Genomic DNA, 19,473 nt, shown 5'->3' on the forward strand with positions numbered 1-19,473 from the left:
TATTTTTTTATTTTATATATACTATTTTTTAAAATATAAAATAAATTTTAATCATAAAAATAGATGAATCCATATAATATGTCACTGGATCGAACTACTTATTATAAATAACAAGCTCTTATTTATTATTTTATCAATGTTTTTGGGAGGTTATTGAAAACAATATTGAAAAAAATATTTTATGACTGAATGAGAATACATATAGAAATTGAGTTTGAAAATATTTTTATTTATAAATATATTAAAATAATATATATATTTTTTTAAATTTATTATTAACATTAGTATATTAAAATAATTTAAAAACATTAAAAAATTAAATTTTTAGATAAACAGTATTTTGATCTAACCACAATGTCAAATACCGAAAAACATTGTGGTTGTGGTTTGAAAAAAATTGTTTTATAAAAAGTACTTTTAATTGAAGTTGGTTTGGAAAAATATATATTTTGTTAAAACTTTGGTTGAAATTGAGATTGAACAAAAAGTAGTTTATTGTGTTTGGTTAAGAATGTTTTTGAAATTGCGGTCATAAAATAATTTTAAAAAAATACATATTAATATTTATGGTTTTTAATTTAAATATTGTAGATTTAATTATTGCTATTACATCATAAAATAAATCATACTTTATATAAATATTTTTTTTATTGTTCCATTAAACTATCTACAATTCCATTACATACAAAATTCATCCGACAAGAACTACAGTTTCCATGATTTTTTGAGCGTGCAATAAAATTAGGTAAAATATTATTAGGAATAAAATTAAGATTACAGTACGAATAAATTTAATTCACCTCAAACTAATTTTTTAAAAAAACAAAAAAAAATTAATGTTCACGTATATCCACGTGAACAATGCGAGTGAAATCAATTAGCTGCACTGGTTTTTCAAAAAAAAAAAACTGTTCACTAAAGTGAATAGTGCGATAGTGGAGTCATGCTGCACTATTCATTGAACAGTGCAGCATGGTGCAGCCGCAAGAAGCAGCTCCTACCTGCTTTCCTTTTCCATGCGTTTCAAACGCAAAATTTCATGGGACCCATGAACAGTACCTACATTTTTTTTGTTACCAAACATTGTTGCATGTGCGTTTTAAGTAAAACGCAGACGCAACTTCTTAGACAAACATTGTCAAAAAGTGAAGGATATTCACTGTTTTGGACAAGAAGTCTCTCTCTCACACGCGCGCACGCACTCTTCAAATCTGTGTTATTAAACCCGGCCCCACCCGGCGGGTCGACCCGGGACTCGATCGACCTAGTGACTGGACCGGTCCGGGTTTACTAAAAGACCAGCTGGGGCAACAGCTCGGTCAAACCCGGGTGATCCGGCGGGTCGACCCATGACCTAGGCGACCCGGGCGAACCTAGACGAGACCCAGTTTTGTTTTTTTGTTTTTGTTTTTTTTCAAATGTGGGATTTGAAACCCATTAGTATATAACTATATATACTCTATGTTCCCAAGAAAAAAATCATGTTTTTTCAATATGAGATAAAAAACCTTTTGGTTTAAATACTTCAACTTAAAAGGATAACATAATATATTTTCAATGTGAGATTTGAAGCCCTTTAGTATATATACTCTATGTTCCCAAGAAAAAAATCATGTTTTTTTTTAATGTGGGATAAAAAACCTTTTGGTTTAAATATTTCAACTTAAAAGAATAACATAATATCTTTTAAATGTGGGATTTGAAGCCCTTTCGTATATATACTTTATGTTTCCATGAAAAAAATTATGTTTTTTCAATGTGGGATTTGAAACCCATTAGTATATATACTCTATGTTCCCTTGAAAAAAATCATGTTTTTTCAATGTGGGATAAAAAAAATTTTGGTTTAAATATTTCAACTTAAAAGGATAACAAATATCTTTTTAATATGGGATTTGAAGCTCTTTCGTACATATACTCTATGTTCCCATGAAAGAAGTTATGTTTTTTCAATGTGGGATTTGAAACCTATTAGTATATATACTCTATGTTTTCAAGAAAAAAGTTATGTTTTTTCGATGTGGGATAAAAAACTTTTTTGGTTTAAATACTTCAACTTAAAAGCTCAACATAATATCTTTTTAATGTGGGATAAAAAACATTTTAAAATATTCTTTTAAATTTCATTATTTACAATATGTATAACCTATATTTACATTAATTTTTTCATATGAAATATTAAAATTTTAATTTTTTTTAAAATTTTTCCAGGTTGATCCGGGTTGACCCATGAAACCCGGGACCCGACTCCTTGGCCGGGTCAACCCCTGAGCCGGGTTTAATAACTATACTTCAAATCATTGAAATTCTCTACTATTTTTTAGGTGCATCTTCTGTTTATTTTGTGTTTATGTTAACTTGTAATTAATTTTATTTAAAATGAGGGTGGTGGTGAGATTAAATCTGTAATTATTTGATTATTAAGATTTTGATATTATATTAAAAAATTATTCTAATTTTAAAATTTAAATTATTAGATAAGATTATATATTATTCTTTTAACATGTTAGCATGTTGGCAGCTGTTCTCACCTTTTCTTTTCATTATTAATCTCTGATCAGCCTGACCATCTGTTAATTTAATCTAGGCTCCTTAGTACTTAGTTGTAGTTATTAAATCTTTTTGGCTAAACAAAAAAATAATTGCCAGGTTTTGGAGGGAATGCAGCAACAGGATTCTTTCTGACCTTTGCAATATTAGCTTCTGTTGTTGGCATAGTATCAAAATTGTCAGGAGGCGCCCACATCAGGCCACGGAGGAATGATAGTCTAGCTGCTGCAGGATCAGCTGGTTGCTTGGGGCATCACTGCCCTAGCTTTTGGGTAAATTAACTTGACATCCTAACACAAATCTACTTTGTAGAGACCAATAAATTAGTCAACTGATATTTTTTCTTCAATTTCTTGCTTAAAGGTTTGCATGCAAGGAGATAAACGTAGGAGGCTAGAGGTTGGAGACTGAGGGTAGTATGCTTCACGCCGGGATGTTTAGCAGCCAGAATGGCCCGGGATATCGTGACACTGGCTATGGTGTGGGGGCTGGACTGGTGAACCTATACATAAGGGCAGTGCTGTTCCGGCAGCCAGCACTATGGTTTAATTTGAACTAACTAAACGGGTGTGTGTAGCATAGTCTCTGGTTTTCATTTCCACAGCAGGGACTCTTAATCAGAAGAAAAGAACTCCATGAATGCCTCTCCATCACAAACCAACTGCAGTTGGTTCTGTAGATTAGCCACCCCCACTAAATCCACTTTGAACCAACATTATTAACTGTTGTAATGGTTTTGGTCTACCTCTCCCCTAATCTCTCCCAAGTTTTAATTTTAATTACCTCTCCTCATCAGCATTACAGTCTAAGTACATAGCAATTGAACACACAAGAACATACGCAGCTGAAAGAACATTCTATCTAGGACGGTCATCAGGTATCAGCAAGGCAGATTTCCAGTATGGCAATTAAACATTCGGTCTCAAAACTGGCCAACTTATTCAAGCTTCAGTCTCAAAATAATTTGGGTTAGCTAAATTAACCCTCTTTTTACATTCTGTTCTGCGCATTCCATTCTGTTCCAGGGGCAAACCTTCTGTGTTTGTTATATAAGCTATGACTAAATACTAGCAATATGATGCAAATTCTGGAGACCAAAGTGGCAGCACTCTAGTCAAGGCAAACAGAAGTCCAGAATATTTAACAGCAATTAAGCTAGTTCGTAAAGGAGTATATTTTATGGATCTACAATTCCAATGGAACACGTTGGCAAGAAGGAAGAAGTTACAAACCATAACTGAAGAATAAATGAAGATAATCTTATAATTCCAAGTGGCAGGAAAAGTTAATTGTAACTATCATTGTTCTTATCTTAGTTGGTTATTATCTAGTAAATAACTGTATTATATATTTCTATTTAATGTGGAATGTATGTCTGAATTGGGTAGATGGTAATGAAGTTCATAGTCTTTGGTGTGATTCCAAAATGAGAGTGATTCTTTTGAGTGGTGTGAGGCTACTTGTTTTCTTTTCTTTGTAATCTTTAATTTTCTGCAATAAAATATCAGTTTTCTTTCCCTTTGTCAATTCTTTCTTTGGTTATCTTTTCTACTGGAACCAAAATTAGTGAATTTGGTTCTGTGTTGATTTCGTTTGGCATTAATTGATATCAGAGCCTGGTTTCGATTTATGTTCTCTCATACCTGGAACCCGTAGTGGTAATTCATATAATCCCAATTAGGGATTACGGGATCCTGGTCCTTCCCAATCTCATCCCTCTCAACAAACACTTCCACACACTGATCCCTTACAACAAACAACCCCACAGAACCCGTTGAACTCTCCTCAACCAATACCTTTTCCACAAAATATTCCCCAGACAGCCCCACAGAACCCCCCCATCCAACACCTTTACAAAATGAGCCTTGTTACACCAGTTGCAACATCAAATGGAGTTAGTTACCAGTACCTTGGGAACTATTGTTGGACGTCTGGAGCATATTGAAGAGAGGAGTAATAATGTTGATCACAGAAGGGGCAGAGTTAATCAAGGAGGCAATGTAGCAATAGATGCGGAAGAAGTAGGAGAACATGTGGGCGATTATAGAAACAGAGATGGCAGGGTCTTTGATGAACTTTCTAGAGGAATAAGAGTAGACGTGTTTGATTTTACTGGGAGACAAGATCCTGATGTTTTTCAGGATTGGTTGGTGTCTTTATAAGACTATTTTGAGTGGTTTTCAGTACCTGAAAATAGGAAGGTCAGATTTGTTAAACTAAAATTAAAAGGGGCTGCACGTGCATGGTGGGGAAATATTGAAGAACAACTGAGCCGCACACACCAACCTCCTATTCAAGATTGGGTAGAGATGAAGGCTCGTCTAGAGACTAAATACCTTCCGGCCAATTATGAGCAATTGGTGTATGAGGATATGCTTCGTTGGATGCAAGGACTGACTATGTCAGTAGACCATTACACCGAAAAGTTCCATGATTTATCTGTGAGAAGTCAAGTCATGGAAACTGATCAACAAACTCTTGCTAGATATTTAAGAGGTCTGCGTAGTGATATCAGAAGAAATATGTTCATTGCCAAATTATTTTCTGTAAATGAGGCGTACCAGTTGGCTCTGCAATTGGAGAAACAACAAGCAATCGATAAAGGCAAATTGTCAAGAGAGTGGCCTGGAACTTCCAAATCAATATCCTTACAGAACACTGATGGGGGAAACAAGAATGTTGTCAGAAATACACCTTCATATGGAGATCAGAGTACGACCAGTACCTATACATCCGGACCACAATGCTACAAATGTAAGGGTTTTGGACACTTTGCAGCAGTGTGCCCTACAAAAGAAAAAAAGGTGATGTTTGCTTCTGAAATGAATTCTAAAACAATTCATGAGTCCTCAACTGGAGATCAAGAAATTGGGGAAGCAGAAATTGAAGAGTTTGAAGAAGAAAGGTTGTAAGCTTCTGAACTGTCTTTGTGTGTAGTCCACCGAATGTTATCCAATCAGGCGACTCCTACAGCACAATTAGAGGAGGAATGAAGAAGGACAAATATTTTTCATACCAAGGTAGCATGCAAGGGCAAAGCACTAAATATGATTCTTGACAACGGAAGTGGCCTTAATGTAATTTCCACCGAAGCTGTGGAGAAATTAAACCTACAGAAAGAAAAACATCCTAGTCAATACAACGTTAGTTGGATCCATGATAAACATCCTGTTATGGTCCAAAATCGTTGCTTATTATCATTTTCTTTGGGAGGTCATTTTCAAGATGAGGTTTGGTGTGATATACTTCCCATGACAGTATGTCATGTGCTTCTAGGTCGACCATGGATGTATGACAGAAGGGTGAGTTACGATGGATTTAACAACACTTATTCGTTGATATTCAAGAATAAAAAGTTGATTTTGGAACCGCTCCCTATCATGGATTTTCCCCAGAAGTCTAACGTTTGAATCCTCAAATTACTTCACGATTATATTCAACATTACTTGCCTTGGCAAGTTGCTTGGGGAGTGAGAAAGTTAATGCAAATTGTGGAGACCAAAGTGGCAGCACTCTACCAAGGCAAACAGCAGTCCAGAATATTTGACAGCAATCAAGCTAGTTCGTAAAGGAGTATATTTTATAGAGCTACAATTCCAATGGAACACGTTGGCAAGAAGGAAGAAGTTACAAACCATAACTGAAGAATAAATAAAGATAATCTTATAATTCCAAGTGGCAGGAAAAGTTAATTGTAACTGTCATTATTCTTATCTTAGTTGGTTATTATCTAGTAAATAATTGTATTATATATTTCTATTTAATGTGGAATGTATGTCTGAATTGGGTAGATGGTAATGAAGTTCATAGTCTTTGGTGTGATTCCAAAATGAGAGTGGTTCTTTTGAGTGGTGTGAGGCTACTTGTTTTCTTTTCTTTGTAATATTTAATTTTCTGTAATAAAATATCAGTTTTCTTTCCCTTTGTCAATTCTTTCTTTGGTTATCTTTTCTACTGGAATCAAAATTAGTGAATTTGGTTCTGTGTTGATTTCGTTCGGCATTACAATACCAACAATATTCAATGAAGGAACCACAGAAGCACATGAAAAATGGGACAGAGATCAGGGGGCACTCTATGAACAGAAATTCCTTGAAAAATAATGCTCATTTTGATACGAAATCATGCTTGAAACAATGCTACAAAAAGTATGAGAGAAAAAAGGAAAAAATGGGGCAGAAAAAGAGCAGGAGACTAGCACAACATTAGAAACTTTTGAGTTGAGGCACCTCAAGTTAAGCCTTCATTGATATAACCTTCCTTGCGACCTTCAAACCCTGGCCTCGTGAGCTTTCTCTCTCTCTTCTCAATCCGCCGCATCTTCTTCTGTTCAATTCTGTCAGCTATATTCCTTGATCTTTTTTGCTGTTTCTCAGCTTTCATTTTCAGCTGGGTTTCAACCCTTTCCTTCCACTTCTCAGTATTCTTTTGATGCTTCTTGCTATCCTTCTTTAAGCTCTGTTTCAGAAGCTTTGGATCATCATGAACTTTAATTCCTGCAGCTCTACTTGTTGCTGCTTTCCATGAATGCTTCTTTGAGACTGGGCCCCCTTTATCTGGGTCTTTCTTTGCTTCTTCCAATTCTTTTGCTTTTTCAAGCTCCTTTAACTTTGAAACCTTCCTCTTCTTCTTCTTCCCGTGTTCCTCTTCATTCCCCATTTTAACATGACTGAACTTGAGCTCCTTTGTAGCTTCTTCTGCATCCTTCTCCACCCTTTCCAATGAAGTACTCATGCCAGGCCTCTTTTCTACAGACCCAGATTCCCTCTTGCGTTTCTTTTGCAGAGTCACTTTCATCTCCCTCCTCTTCTTTGATCTCTCTGAGCTACCACAATCTCTACCTCCTCGAAGCTCTTCAATTTTACGATGAAGTCGTTGCCGGAGTTCTTCATACGTGACTGATTGGTCATCATTTTCTAAACCAGACACCATTGGATTAATCTCCACTTCTTCACCATCACTCTCGCTGTTTGATTTTTCCTTCTCCAAGTTTTGCATCAACAAATCAAGGGTTGTTGTAGAAGACTTCTCAGGATCAAGACGTTCCCTCCTTGCTTTCTTAATATTTTCCCTTGCCTCCTTCTTTGCTGAAGCTTTTGCACCCTTACTAAGGCCATGAAACCATGGCTTCTCTTTCTCGTCAGTGGGTAGATAGAACTTAGCAGGGATGAGTTTAATCAACTTGTCAAACAACAAAGAATGCTGATGAATAAGATACTTAAGATCAATATCAGGATCTGATTCACCGAAAAGAATTTGCTTTTTCTTGCCCATTTCCTCCTGGAATCAAATTTAAAACAACACAAAGAACAAATAATAATCAGTCTGGCCTGACACCAAAGAAAATAGGCAGTAGCTAACAACTACATTCTAAATGCACTATTTCAGAACAAGGAACTCAAGAAAAATCAGACAATCTAGTTCCATATCATCAACAACCAGCAACCTTAACATTGTTCACATCAGAAACCTTATCAGTGCAGTGATTAATAATTTTTATTCCTTCAGTGACACCAGCAAAAAACGGAGAACACATTCACGACACGACAAATCTTAACAAATATACTTCATAAATAATAAACATTCATAAACAAAGAGAACTAAACAGAATCAAGTATAGAAACCCTAAAATCAAGAATCACCAAACGCCAGTCCATGTTACATGAAATATTGAAGATTAACACTGAAAACTATATCTCAACTGTCAAAGTTTTTTCTCGAACAGTGAATAAAAAGGAAACCCTGGATGAATGAGAGAAAGCAGAAAGAAGATTACCTGTCAGTAGTAGACGGAGGAGGAGCAGGCCTATATGATATTATTCAAGAAGCTTAAATTGAGAATGCAAAGGGGACGCAGCTTTCCCTGCTACCACCACCGCCGACGCCAAAGCAATAGCGGGTCGGATCACATGGTTTCGAAATGGGGCTAAACGGGTCAGGTCAAGTCCATGAAACAACTAGACTTGAGCCCAACTCGCTCTCAATTTCATTATTTGGGCTGCTCTCTCTCGATTGGGCTTGTAATTATGGTATTAGAGAACGCAAGTGTTTTCGGCTTTTCTTGTTTAATCCTTAATATATTTTATTAAATTATTTATAAATGAATAAATTTGAATATTTATTAAATTAAATCATGCGATTGTAAAATCTTGAATAATTCACATACATTTTTTATAATTTATCTAGTTTTAAAACATATAAAAATTCAACTAAAGTAAAATAAAAAATAGGGACATGAAATTGGATTATATTTTAATATTTAATAGCTAGTAGCCTAGTAGTCAGCACACGTGTGTGTCATAAGAACTCTTAAGAATAATAATCACCCAAATATCTCACTAATTTATTTATGAGTGTAGTTGGAAACCAACACAATGTTTTTGGTATCATGTTGTTGGAAGAAAGTTCCACCTTTTTTTTTCAAAAAATAAATAAATTAATAGCTCATTTTTAATATATATATTTTTGGCAATTTAATTATAAAATGTGAGTTGGTTTTGTTAAAGTAATTTAGATCAAACATAGAAGGAGGTTAGAATTTTTAATAATCTGTTTATTATGAGTGCTTAAGTTAACCTAAATACAAAGGAATTATATATAGATAAAATTGAAAATATTATTCTACCCTTAATAAATAAGGCTAAATAAATATTATTTAACATGTTTGTCATATTATTCATTTAGGGGGTGTTTAGAATATTAATAACAATTACTTTTTGAAGTATTTTTTACTTAAAAGTATATTAAATTAATATTTTTTTCTTATTATTTTATAAAATTTATTTTTAATATCAGCATATTAAAACAAGTCTAAAAACCAAAAAAATAATTTGAAAAAAAATTAAAATTTTTCAAAACTCGAGGCCAAACACCCTTAATAAACATAACACGCGTTGCTATAATTTTTGAATTTAATCTAAAATTTAAATCAATTAAATATCTAAATCATTAGTTATAAAATCAACCTAAAAATAAGGAGTTTATTCTTCTTCAGTATAATAAAAAAAACTAAAAAAGTCAAAATTTTTAGTTTCATCCAATTAAATCAAGATATATTTCTTTAAATTAGCTGGTTTTGACAACTATTTCAACAACTGTATTCTCTTTATCCCTACGTTTTCCATTTGCTACCATCCCTGTTTGTTTTGGTGGCCTTTGGCATCATTATGCTAATTTTCATGCCGGGTCCATAGCTGCTAAATCCATCTGGGCATCAACTCTGAAGTGTTTTCTTTGTCGAATCAGAGCCGGTTTAAGCTGAAGATTACTTAGCAATGGTGTAATATCACAACTTAATAAAATATATTTGTTAATTATACTTTATAGAAGGAAAATTATTTTTATTTAATAAAAAATTCTATGTACAAAATGAAAATGAAGATGAAGCTTGTCGACATAAATAAAAAAATATTTATTGAATATTTTAAAATATTGTATTTATAGTTTCATTTAAGATCACAATTCATCTTAAGTCGGTTACATGTCAAACATCAGCCATCCTTTATCACTTCATTTCTTCTTTTGAATATATTTTAGTGTGTATTTAGTAGTGTAGATTTTTTTAAAAAAATATTTTTCGATTAAAAATACATTAAAATAATATATATTTTTTATTTTTTATAGAAAAAACAATTTAAAAAACACCCACGCTTTGTCATTCTCTTTATAAGTAGAAATCCATAATTAAATCTCTCACTCTTTTTCAAGAATTGTCCATGTCATTGAATACTTGATCAACTATAACCCTTTCCGCTTTCAAATTACTATAATGGCTATATATTATCAAAAAGAAAAACTCACGACTAGCTAGGGTTGTTGGCAGACAACTCAACCTAGCAATTGGCCGGTGTTGAGTTCATCCAGAGGATGACATGCTTAATCCCTTTTATTGCTTGCCTAATCACTCTAATAATCCAGTCTAGCGATCTGGTCCTGCAAGACAATCAATTTTCTTGCGGAAGAATCATGAGCTGAAGTCGGAATCACGAGTCTACTCTGGAATCAAACACCACAATATAAGTTGGATCAATTCTCCAATATTTTATATAACAATAAAGTGTTTGAAAGCATTGTTTACCAGAAGCTAGCTAAAGGTTGTGAAAAGGAAAGGTCTAAGTAATCGTGTTCCTAGGGTTTGGACTTCAATATCCAGCTAGTGTTCTTGAATTTGCGTCACATTTAATGTATTATAATTACTATTTCCTGTAGCTATATAGTATAATTCTATTTAAGCTGATCCTTTGTTTTCCCAAGTAAACAAAAAGTATACGAAAACAAACAGATATTTGTAAATGTTTTCATGGCAGAAGTGATTCGTAGCAAAAGAATCCATAGTGATCATCATTTGATACTTTTTTTTTTTTAACGTGGATGTCCGGGTCAGTTTGCATGCATCTCGACTAATTTCATGGGCCCTGAAGTTAACGACTATGTAAACCTCTAGTGATCATGAGGTTTATGAAACTCGAACCAGTGATCTCTATAGAGCAAATTTAGAATATAATCAGTTGAGCTACACCCTTAGGATTATCATAATCTGATACTTGTTTGATGGTGTTTTAGATGATTTGACGGGGTGGTAAGATAATATTGAAATTATACTTTGTCACAGTAATATTCATTGTTTTTTTTTGTACAAATTATGCTTAAAATTCTCTCTTACTCGTACAATTCTATTTAAGATGATTCTTTGTTTTCCCAATTCAGTAAACAAAAAGTAGACGAAAACAAACAGATATTTGTAAATGTTTTTCCATTGATATGTAATTCGTGGTCTGGTCGTGATGATTAAAACATGACAGGAGTGATTCATAGGAAAAGAATCCTTAGCAATGTGAGACTTGTTCAATGACAATATATGTTTGGTAGGGTGGTGAAGATGAAGGTGGATAAGAGCTAGAGAAGAAGACAGATATGTATGCCTACCCAAATCGTGTTTCAAGCTTGGCCTTGTATAAGGGAGTTGACCCGTTGACCAACAGTGGACAAGCATGGCATTCATGCTCCAGCTGGGTCAAAAAGCACGCCTGGAAAGGCCGTAGGGCATCGAGCTGAGAAATTAATTAATGTTAAAAGGAAAAGATAAAAGAGGGATTCAATTAATTAAATCATAATTAGGGAAGGGGAGGATAGACATGAAAAAAGAACACTTCATTATTCCGACTTTACGATTTTTTTAGGCTTTTTAGTGCTTTGCCAGCGATCAGCGATAGGATATAATTCTTGTTCAAGTAAAAAGAGGCATCAGCTAAAATTAGTCGGCAGTACTGTCCAGGAGATCAAGGATTAGAGAGATCTGAGAGTGTTTGACAAGAAGTTTTTTTTTTGGGGTGAACCAGGGTATCCCAGGCTTCGCCCAGACTAATCCCCGTCCCGGGTGGCAAGGGCTCCCCAAGAGACCAGCTGCAGACAAAGAGAGGAGTCGAACCCCAGACCTCGTAAGCGACGAGAGCGCGCCTAACCGCTCCACCAGGACCTCCTAGGTAGTTTGACAAGAAGTTCATAATTAATATAGAGGACTTCTGTTTTTTAAGTGATTAACGTAAATGAAAAACAATTAGTGATGTCTTACGTTATTATGGGTATGATTGATGTTTTAAAATAACAAAATAAATAACAAAATAAGGGATGTCTTACGTTATTATGGGGTGTTTATTTTTATTGAGATATATTAAAATGATATATTTTTTTTATTTTTAAAAATTATTTTTGAGATCAGCGTATTAAAATGATTTAAAACATATAAAAAATTAATTTTTAGTTAAAAAAATTCTTTTGAATTTTTAAAAAACACGATTTACATCGTGTTTTTAAACGAAGTTTTAGTCACTGATAATTATACTTTAGCATTCACAATTAGCACAGCTACAAAATAATTATAATTAATTTTCAATATGATAAAACAGAAAATCACAATATAATGAGTGATCATGTTAAGAATTTTATTTATTTATTTTTATCGAGAGATCAAATAAAAGAAAAAAGAGTGGAAAATGTCTGGATTGCCAAGGAAAACAAGCAAGATCTGCAGTTCGAGAGTGAGTCCTACCTCTACGAAGGTGCAAAGAAAATTAAGAATCATAGCCCAATCGTGCAAACGTTTTATGGGAGGCAATCAGGCAGATTATTCATTATAAAAAACTCAAGCATTCGTGCACAATTAGCTTATGTCATCACGCATGCCTTCAAGTGGACAGAGATCTGTCCAGGAGACTACGACTTCTTCACCACAGTCCATGCTAAGGAGAGGACGGAGGAGAAGAGGAGAACATTTTACGTCCATGTTTTTGTGGCCATTTACAGGTATGGTCAAATTTGATTAAGAATTAATCTGACTCAAATTTGGATTGGTTTCTGTCCGCCACCATTAAAGCTCTCTTTGTTTTATATTTATTGTCTATTAAATTTATCTGTTCCTTTTTACCTTCCCTGATTGATACAGTCAACGCCACCGAGAAAGATTTTAAGCAAGTTTCAGTTCAAAATAGTTCTAAAAATCCTAATTTACCTACCTGATCTTTGCCTTCGGCTTTCAAGAACTTATCAAAACATTGAAAACTCGAAAAAAAAATAATAAAAAAAGACATCTGTTTACTTTACTTGATTCAATCAAATTCAATACTAAGCTGTTAAGCGGGTGTTTGAGAGAGTAGTAAATATTATTTTTTATTTAAAAATATATTAAAATAATTTATTTATTTTTTAAAAATTTAATTTTAAAATCAGAACATCAAAATAATTTAAAAACATATAAAAATAATAATGGAAAAATACATCTATTTACTTGATTCAATCAAATTCAATGGTAAGCTATTAAGTGGGTGTTTGAAAAAGTGATAAATAGTGTTTTTTGTTTAAAAATATATTAAAATAATATTTTTAATTCAATTTTAATATCAAAATAATTTAAAAATATATATAAAAAATTAATTTTAAAAAATAAATAAATCAAGATTTAAAAAAAAAATAATTAAACCGTGCTCTCAAACACTCTCTAACTTTTGAGTTTTGACCGGTAAGAGATGTAATCTGTTCGGCACTGTTTATTACTTTGTTTCCTATACCAATTTGCAAAGATTAATGAGTTGAGTCCTCAAAAGGCAAGTGGGTTGCAATTCATTTCTTGGACGGTCAGAGAAACTGGTGCGTGCCAATTATGTTTATTTGTGGTTTTGTTTTCAAATTTAATTTGGAAACATAAAAAAGAACTTGTAATTTAGGAATTTCTTAATTTGTTGATAAAAATGTAAAATCATTAACAATATGGAAAAATGACAATTAATTGTTTTTTTTTATTTCTTTTTCTTAAAATAAATTTCATGTTTCTGTATTCAGAAGCAAAATTACATAAAAGTTGTCTTGAGATTTATGATCTCCACTGTTGCAAGATAGAACCAGGCAATCTCATGCTGTGTGCGTGCGTGTGTGTAGAGTGTGTAGAGAGTGATACTTGCACTAAAAAAAATATATTATCACATAAAAAATATATTAATTTTTTTTAGATTTGTTTTTGATATTATCACATAAAAATTATTAAAAAAAACATTATAAAAATCATTATCTTAATATTTTAAAAAAACACACCCTAATTCCCATATATATCCTGATCTGGCCCAGCTTGTTTAATGTGATCCCATGCTTTATCAAGCTTCTAGAAAGTAACGGGCACGAGACAACGTTAATAAGCTTCTAGAAAGTAACGGGCACGAGACAACGTTAATTCCCTTCCAAGAAAGTAAAGACAAAAGGGAATTTGTACTTGAAACCCCACAGCATCCTCTAAAGTCTAAACTCTATCATCCTAATCACTCTGAAAAGACACCCACCGAAGGTGTAAAACAAGGAAACACAAGAGATCGTTGTAGTTTGACATCTGTAATTTTTAAAGAATTATTTTAATTTAAAATTTAAAGAATATAATTTTTATATATTTTTAATATATTTTTTGAAGCAAAATTTTTATTAAATAAATATTAATAGTGAGATTTAAACTCATAATTTTTTAATAACTAAGACTCTAATACTATTAATAATTAAGATTTCAATATCATATTAAAAAAATTATGTCATCTAAAATTTTAAATTATTAAATAAGATTCTAGAATATAATAAAATATAATTTATATTATTTATTTTATAAATAATGCTCAGCTGTAAAACAAAGTTGAAGCAGTACAAGCATGCTGAGGGAACAGCTCTTTTGAGTTAAAAAAATCGGTGCAGGACACGGATTAGCGGTGTCTAATTATTGGATTAATTAAGTGTAAAAGGGTTTTGATGCCGATAGAGTTGCCTGCAACAAGATAAGAGGCAAATGGCCACGTGTAGTCTTTTCCCGATTTTAATGTTGTTTAATTTTCTGGTTCATTCGAGTTTGAAGTTGCCAAAATAGTGGAATGGTGAAGTCACACGTTGCTCTATGGTTCGTCATTTATGATGAGCTTGTGTAATGGGTTAATGGCGAATGGCAAATAACTTTCCGGTTTATTTTATTTTTATTAAAAGTGGATTCAATATATTTACTTATATTCCAAAAATTCATCAATATAAAATATTTGTTGATCAAATAAAAATTTAACTTGGTTTTTAAGAATGTATTTTTTTATTTTGGACGAAAAATATTTTTTAAAAGTTATGAAAAAATAAAAAATATCTTATTAATTATTGATTATATCAATCTTGGTTTTTAATTTTTAATTGCTATATATTTTTTTTTGAATTTTTTCTCTTATAATTTGATTTAATTTTTAACTCTTATATAATTTCATCATCTTTTAACTTTTTTATTTGTCAGACTTGATCTTCATTATTTTGATTATTATTTATTTTATTTGAAATAATTTATAAAATTAGGTTTTTTTTTTCAATTTTATCCCCCTTCAACTTTTTTATCTATAAGATTTGGTCATCTTCTCTTAATAAACCTGGGAAAACAATTAAAACATTAAAAAAATATTTTTTAATTTATTTTCCATGACATAGGCAAATTAATACTGGAAAATATTTTTTAACTTATTTTTCATGACACTACCAAATATCCAAAAATAATTTATTTTTCAGTAATTTATTTTTCATAAAAACCACTTTCTAAAAAAATATTTTTCATTAAATAAACGCAACCTTAATGATTGAAAATGCGGTAAGAGTTACTTTTCAAAGTTCTATTCACTCGGAATGCATCAAAATAATATTTTTTATTTTTAAAAAATTATTTTTGATATTAGCATATTAAATGATCCGAAAACACAAAAAATTATTTTGAAGTACATAAAAAATTAAAAAAATATATATTTTTTAAAAATATTTTTAACAAAAATTAATCAATTCCTTTTACTTATCACGGTCTCTATATATGATTTTCAGCGACCTCCATGCTTCTCTCCCTAACACGAGCAAGAAGCCATGTTAGCATTTAGAAATTTGATTGGTCCAAGATTTGCTCCCTATCTTTGTTACTGTCTCTTTGTACATATAATGCTCGAGCGTTTCCTCGTGTTTAGCACTTGTTGCCTCGCAAGCATGTTTTGTGCCCTCTCTTCTCGTCTCTTTGCTAGACTGAAAATATGCATCCACCCACCCCCGAACATTTTCTTTCCAACATCTTCTCCAAAACACACACCTGTCCGCAAGGTGACCGAGACCATCAATGGCTTCAATATTATAATGGCTCCAGCACCCAAAATGGAATCCATCAATTCTATTTAATTAACATTTTAATGAAGATTAATCGTGTCGATCTCCTTAATAAGTATGCTAATCAAACAGCTGGTAAAAGCTTATTGGCGCACGAGTAATTTTCATGTTAAAAAACCCACCACCCATGTATTTTTAAATATTTGCTACTTCTAGATTATGCTTTAAGGGCTATTGATCATACCGACTATTTGATATTCTTAAAATTTATTTTTGACACGAAACATTAATATAATAAAAAAATTAATTTAATGCTATTTTTTTTTATTTTTTATTTAAATATGGTTGGAAGACAGTACTGTAAAACATGTGTATAGTGTCTTAATGCATGGGCCCTATTCTATACGTGGCGTACGTCCATGAGATTACTAGTTCTCTGTCTCACTTTAGCATAAAATGAACCCTAATCTGATTGGATTCTATCCTTATTAGGACATGTCACCCAAGGTCTTGACATTCTTTGAATTAGATTTCCCAGATGCCCTTGCGTGTCGCAAGTAGTGGTATGAGTGGCATAGGCATTTCCCAATCTATAGAAAGATTTGATCCTTACATCACAACCACTTGATTGGCATGTCACTTCTGCGAACACTCATCAATCAGAGGGTATGGAATCGATTTAGCAAATCATGATCCCATTAACTTTAACTAATGTTTCAGAACAATGGATAAAAAGCTATGGAAATGAATTCGTTGCAGAAATATAAAAATATCAGATATTTTTTATTCTGATATAGCAATCAAACTCTACACTTACTATAGGAGAGGAGAAGGACAGGGATGATATGACAGTGACCCTAAACTGACTGATGGAATATCAGATATAAATACGCAACAAACACTAGCCCCATATGCACAGAATTTGGAAGACAAACTTTACCTGCACGTTAACAAACACAAGTCTTTTCCTTAATTCCTCCCTTTATACATGTCTTGGGGAGTGATGGCAGGGCAGTTGGCCTGGGGTGGTCTGATCGAAGAGGGCTGGAGGAAAGGACCTTGGACTGCTGAAGAAGACAGGTTGCTTATTGAATATGTCAGGTTGCATGGTGATGGAAGATGGAGCTCTGTAGCCAGGCTTGCAGGTGTATATCTAACTCATCTCTACATACAACCTTTTCTTCAGCTACTGAGCTCTGGCTCAGTGTCTTAGCCTATTTAACCATGCTAGAGATTTATCTGGATATACATGGAAATTGCTAAGCTCGGTTAGATTGTTACGATTGAAATGGTGCACGCGCCCTGTGGCAAGGAACCCAGTTTTTACTTGATTAATGTCGCATGTGGATTTTCTTAATTAATTATCCTAGTCAATATTAGTATTCGTTTATGGAGTTTCCCTACAACCTTGTTATTGCTAATGCTGCCGTAGACTATAGTATTCCTCCTGGTCAGGACTGATATTTTATGTCCCTGTCTTTTGCTGGCTGTGCAGGGCTGAAAAGGAATGGAAAGAGCTGCAGATTGAGGTGGGTGAATTACTTGAGGCCAGACCTGAAGAGGGGGCAGATAACTCCCCATGAAGAGAGCATTATTGTGGAGCTGCATGCTAGGTGGGGGAACAGGTAAGAACTTGAACTCCCATCATCCTTGCTGATTTTTTATTTTTTCGATAGTCTTCGTTGAGATTTTTAAATAAAGCTTTATATATAGCTAATTCAATTTCTTAAAAAAACTCAGGTGGTCCACAATTGCGAGAAGCTTGCCAGGAAGAACTGATAATGAGATCAAGAATTACTGGAGGACTCATTTCAAGAAGAAGGCCAAGCTCTCTCCAGATAACTCTGACAAGGCAAGAACTCGTCACTTGAAGAGGCAGCAATTTCAACAGCAGCAGCAGCAGCTGCAGCGACAACAGCAACAAACTCAACATCAACAACCACTGCAGATAAATCAATTGGACATGAGAAAGATCGTGTCCTTACTTGATGAAAACGAAGATAAAGCGCCATGTACACCTCAAATGAGGCAGGAAATGGCCCCTCATGCCATATACCCCAACACAATTGAGGAGCATGTCTTGCTATATAATATGTTCAATGTCAATAATGCATCAGTGCCTGAGGCCTCGAACGAGGATATACTCTGGGATGGCTTGTGGAACTTGGATGATCTCCATGGCAATCTTGGTGTGGCATGTGCAACAAGCAAAGCTAGCATGCAAAATTTAGTGGCACCTTTTTGTTAACTGATCACTAAGCACTGTTACATTTCTCTTGGTGTTAATTTTAACTGTTACTATGTATTTAGCTAGCCATCATCAAATGAGAAGGCTCTTAATCTGGAGCTCATTACTACTCTGTACGATTACCTTCTCACAAGAATATGGAACCTTGATAACGCAAATTATCCATCCTTCACCTTTTCACTCTCCCCCTCCCCCGCCTCCCCCTCCCCCTCCTTTTCTTTCTTCTTCTTTATCCTGTGACAAGATGGTACCCGTAGACCAGTTTTCTTGTATGGAAATTAATTAGCTGATCAACTCTTTCATTCGATCAAAGATAAACCATCTATATCAGAACCAGGTAATTCAAGAACATGGAAATTAACATAATTCCTCATCGTATAATCCAAAGTTTTTGAACCCTATTGATTAAAGAGGGAGTCTCTTTAATTATCTGAACAATTCCTTTAAATACAACCTTCACTTCTTCATTAATCACTATTATTATCATTATCATGATTTTTTTTTTTGGGTTTTAGAACCGCACACATGCTATTGGATTAGTTTTCGTACAGTTCAATCCTCCTTTCCTATCCCATTAAAAAGAGACTATATATCTACATTGAAACGAGGAGAAAATGGGTGCTTCTCAGAGCACCTTGTGACATCCTGGTATATACTTCGTATTAGAGCAAATAGAAGACTCAATGCCTATTGTAGAGCCTCTAAAGTTTTTGCTTTTACTGTTTAAGTCACCATGTCTAATTGATTTTGGCAAGGATACAATTTTTTAAAATATTTTTTATATTAAAATATATTAAAATAATATTTTTTTATTTTTTAAAAATTATTTTTGAAATCAACACATTAAAACTATCCAAAAAATATATAAAAAATTAATTTTTAGCAAAAAAAATTTGAATTTTTTAAAAACATGGGTTAACCCGTATTTCCAAATGGGATCTAAGGATTACACAAAAGGAAGTCTTTGTTTCTGTGTGTAGATGTATTTTTTAAAGTATTTTTACACCAGAAATAATAAAATTAATGTTTTTTTAAGATGTTTT

General features: G+C 33.0%; 2 protein-coding genes across 2 annotated transcripts; one reads left to right on the forward strand and one right to left on the reverse strand.

The window, feature by feature from the left end:
* Nucleotides 1-6,638: 6,638 nt before the first annotated feature.
* On the reverse strand, nt 6,639-8,507 carry LOC7494757 (uncharacterized). Its single transcript, XM_002312577.4, has 2 exons — nt 8,327-8,507; nt 6,639-7,830 (listed from the first exon to the last, which is right to left on the reverse strand). Exon 2 carries the CDS (start codon nt 7,822-7,824, stop codon nt 6,781-6,783), a length of 1,044 nt encoding a protein of 347 aa, XP_002312613.1. The 5' UTR covers nt 7,825-7,830; nt 8,327-8,507; the 3' UTR covers nt 6,639-6,780.
* An 8,571-nt stretch (nt 8,508-17,078) lies between these two features.
* Nucleotides 17,079-18,610, forward strand: LOC7480900 (transcription factor MYB2). The gene is made up of 3 exons (XM_002311664.4): nt 17,079-17,327; nt 17,678-17,807; nt 17,923-18,610. The coding sequence occupies exons 1-3, from the start codon at nt 17,171-17,173 to the stop codon at nt 18,428-18,430; spliced, it is 795 nt and encodes a 264-aa protein (XP_002311700.1). The 5' UTR covers nt 17,079-17,170; the 3' UTR covers nt 18,431-18,610.
* The last annotated feature ends 863 nt before the right edge of the window (nt 18,611-19,473 follow it).

Source organism: Populus trichocarpa, chromosome 8 (genome assembly GCF_000002775.5).
Source record: "Populus trichocarpa isolate Nisqually-1 chromosome 8, P.trichocarpa_v4.1, whole genome shotgun sequence".
In the NCBI taxonomy this organism is placed as follows: Eukaryota; Viridiplantae; Streptophyta; class Magnoliopsida; order Malpighiales; family Salicaceae; genus Populus; species Populus trichocarpa.

Coding starts and splice junctions, on each gene's coding strand:
- LOC7494757 (XM_002312577.4), bottom strand. CDS start 7,824: ATGGGCAAGAAAAAGCAAATTCTTTTCGGTGAATCAGATCCTGATATT.
- LOC7480900 (XM_002311664.4), top strand. CDS start 17,171: ATGTCTTGGGGAGTGATGGCAGGGCAGTTGGCCTGGGGTGGTCTGATC. Junction 17,328..17,677: donor CTCTGTAGCCAGGCTTGCAG/GTGTATATCTAA, acceptor CTGGCTGTGCAG/GGCTGAAAAGGAATGGAAAG. Junction 17,808..17,922: donor CATGCTAGGTGGGGGAACAG/GTAAGAACTTGA, acceptor AAAAAAACTCAG/GTGGTCCACAATTGCGAGAA.